This window comes from Maniola jurtina, chromosome 12, assembly GCF_905333055.1.
Source record: "Maniola jurtina chromosome 12, ilManJurt1.1, whole genome shotgun sequence".
NCBI lineage: Eukaryota > Metazoa > Arthropoda > Insecta > Lepidoptera > Nymphalidae > Maniola > Maniola jurtina.
This window is the reverse complement of record NC_060040.1, coordinates 1,102,053-1,104,025: the sequence shown is the minus strand read 5'-3', so window position 1 is coordinate 1,104,025 and position 1,973 is coordinate 1,102,053. Positions and strand designations below refer to the sequence as shown.

Sequence of the window (1,973 nt, the reverse complement as noted above, 5' to 3'; positions counted from 1 at the left end):
CATCACACTAATATTATAAAGGAGAAAGTTTGTATGTGTGTGTGTGTGTGTGTGTGTGTGTGTGTGTTAGTGTGTGTATATGTTTGTTACTCCTTCACGCAAAAACTACTGGATGGATTGGGCTGAAATTTAGAATGGAGATAGATTATACCCTGGATTAGCACATAAGCTACTTTTTATCCCGGAAAATCAAAGAATTCCCACGGGAATTTTAAAAAACCTAATTCCACGCGAACGAAGTCGCGGGTATCAGCTAGTGGAGAATAAATTCTATTCTATTCATGTTTCGAACAATTGGTGCTTAGAATCTAGGTATCTGGGATGGTTCAAAAGCACGTGCAATCGGCGCATCAAAAAGCAATGTAAAACTAGAGTTAATTAGTTAACTGTGTCAGTTATATTAAACAATGCTATTTACAAACTGATTAGTAAGTAGTTAAGACATTTGTAATGAATCAACAAAATAAACTTATTTAATTATTAATTAATTATTGCTAATCATAAAATAATAGATGAAGCTTTACCAGTACAGTAAGAACTGTCCTTAAGTTAACATGTATCGTTTACTTAGTACATTTATATGTGTTTTATCATTTAAATTCGTATGTAGCTTATCAGAAGTGGACCAAACATGTGTGAACGCCCATAAGAACTTATTAGACAATAGTTTTCTAATTGGAACTTGGTATACAATTTGTAATTTTGCCTCAAGATTAAACCTACCGTCTTCATCATACTGCAAAGAAACTATTATAAAAAATGCAACAAAATCGGATATTAAGAGATATAAAGAGGGTTATCCTTTAGAAAATCCGTTTAATTTTGATGACAATCCATTAATAGTATCAGAGTTTATTAGACAAAAAGGTATGATAATGGGACACACGGAGGCAAAATTTTACGTTTTTGGTCCCGAAAACTATTTTTATGGACAAGATAAATACATAGTGAAGGTTTTCAGAAAAGTTAGTGAAGATTACGTGTTAGAACATGAATGTCGGTTACGCGGTCAGTTTAGATCGTTGATGTCCAGGAAACGTCATGTGAGCAAGGAACAGTTGAAAAGAGTCATTTCCACTATGGACAAAGAGGTGAAGGATATGGAGACGCAAAGGTTTTGTACTGAGGACGCATTTTTTTGAACTTTCTAATGTTATGGTTTTATGAATTCATAAAAACATACTTACTTTATAGTTTAGACAGTGTTTTTTTGTTAATAATAATTTTAGGGTTGCGTTTGCCCGAAATCTCATCCACTCTTAAAGAGGAAAATATAGCCTGAAATAGGTACCTACCCTATGAACAAATAGATAACATTACAAAGCTTAGTACATCGCAATATTTTGATGAATACGCGAACCATGTTATCATAAAGTTAATTGCTATTAATTGTATGATTATTGTGATTACTTACAAACAAATTAATTATTATCAGTAATAGCAATAATATGCAGTAAGTATAAAAGTATAAACTAATTTACGGCACGTGTACGATAAGAAATAATCAAATGAGCTAATTGAATGGTCTTCTACATCAAAACAAGATTACTTAAAATTATTTATTTTATAGACGATTATTGTTAATGTTTTCATGGTTCATGTATATATTTTGTATGTAGCTATGTGAGTATAATATGTCTGTAGCTATGTGAGTTTCCTTATTCCACCTTAACTTTTAGTTGCCTGAACAGATTTTGATGTAAGTATGGGATATCGTTCTAGAATCACTACGTCATCCGAGTGACACTGACTATAATTTTTATAAAAAAATCATATTGTAATGACGGCAGTATGGCGCCAGGTTCAAATGTTTTCTTTTACTTTTTAGTTAGTTTTTTGGCAGGGCAGTCTTGTTTTTAATTAGGTACTTGTACTTATAATATTATATTGGCCTAAATAATGCGATATACTCCAAAATACATTTAAAAAGACTCGTCCTGACTGACTCACTGCCAATCAACGCACAGCCTACA

General features: G+C 32.0%; 1 protein-coding gene across 1 annotated transcript; it reads left to right on the top strand.

Annotated features, from left to right (window-relative positions):
- The first annotated feature begins 538 nt into the window (after positions 1 to 538).
- LOC123870165 lies at positions 539 to 1,618 on the top strand. Its single transcript, XM_045913357.1, has one exon. The coding sequence runs from the start codon at positions 555 to 557 to the stop codon at positions 1,140 to 1,142; it is 588 nt and encodes a 195-aa protein (XP_045769313.1). The 5' UTR covers positions 539 to 554; the 3' UTR covers positions 1,143 to 1,618.
- The last annotated feature ends 355 nt before the right edge of the window (positions 1,619 to 1,973 follow it).

Coding starts and splice junctions, on each gene's coding strand:
- LOC123870165 (XM_045913357.1), top strand. CDS start 555: ATGTATCGTTTACTTAGTACATTTATATGTGTTTTATCATTTAAATTC.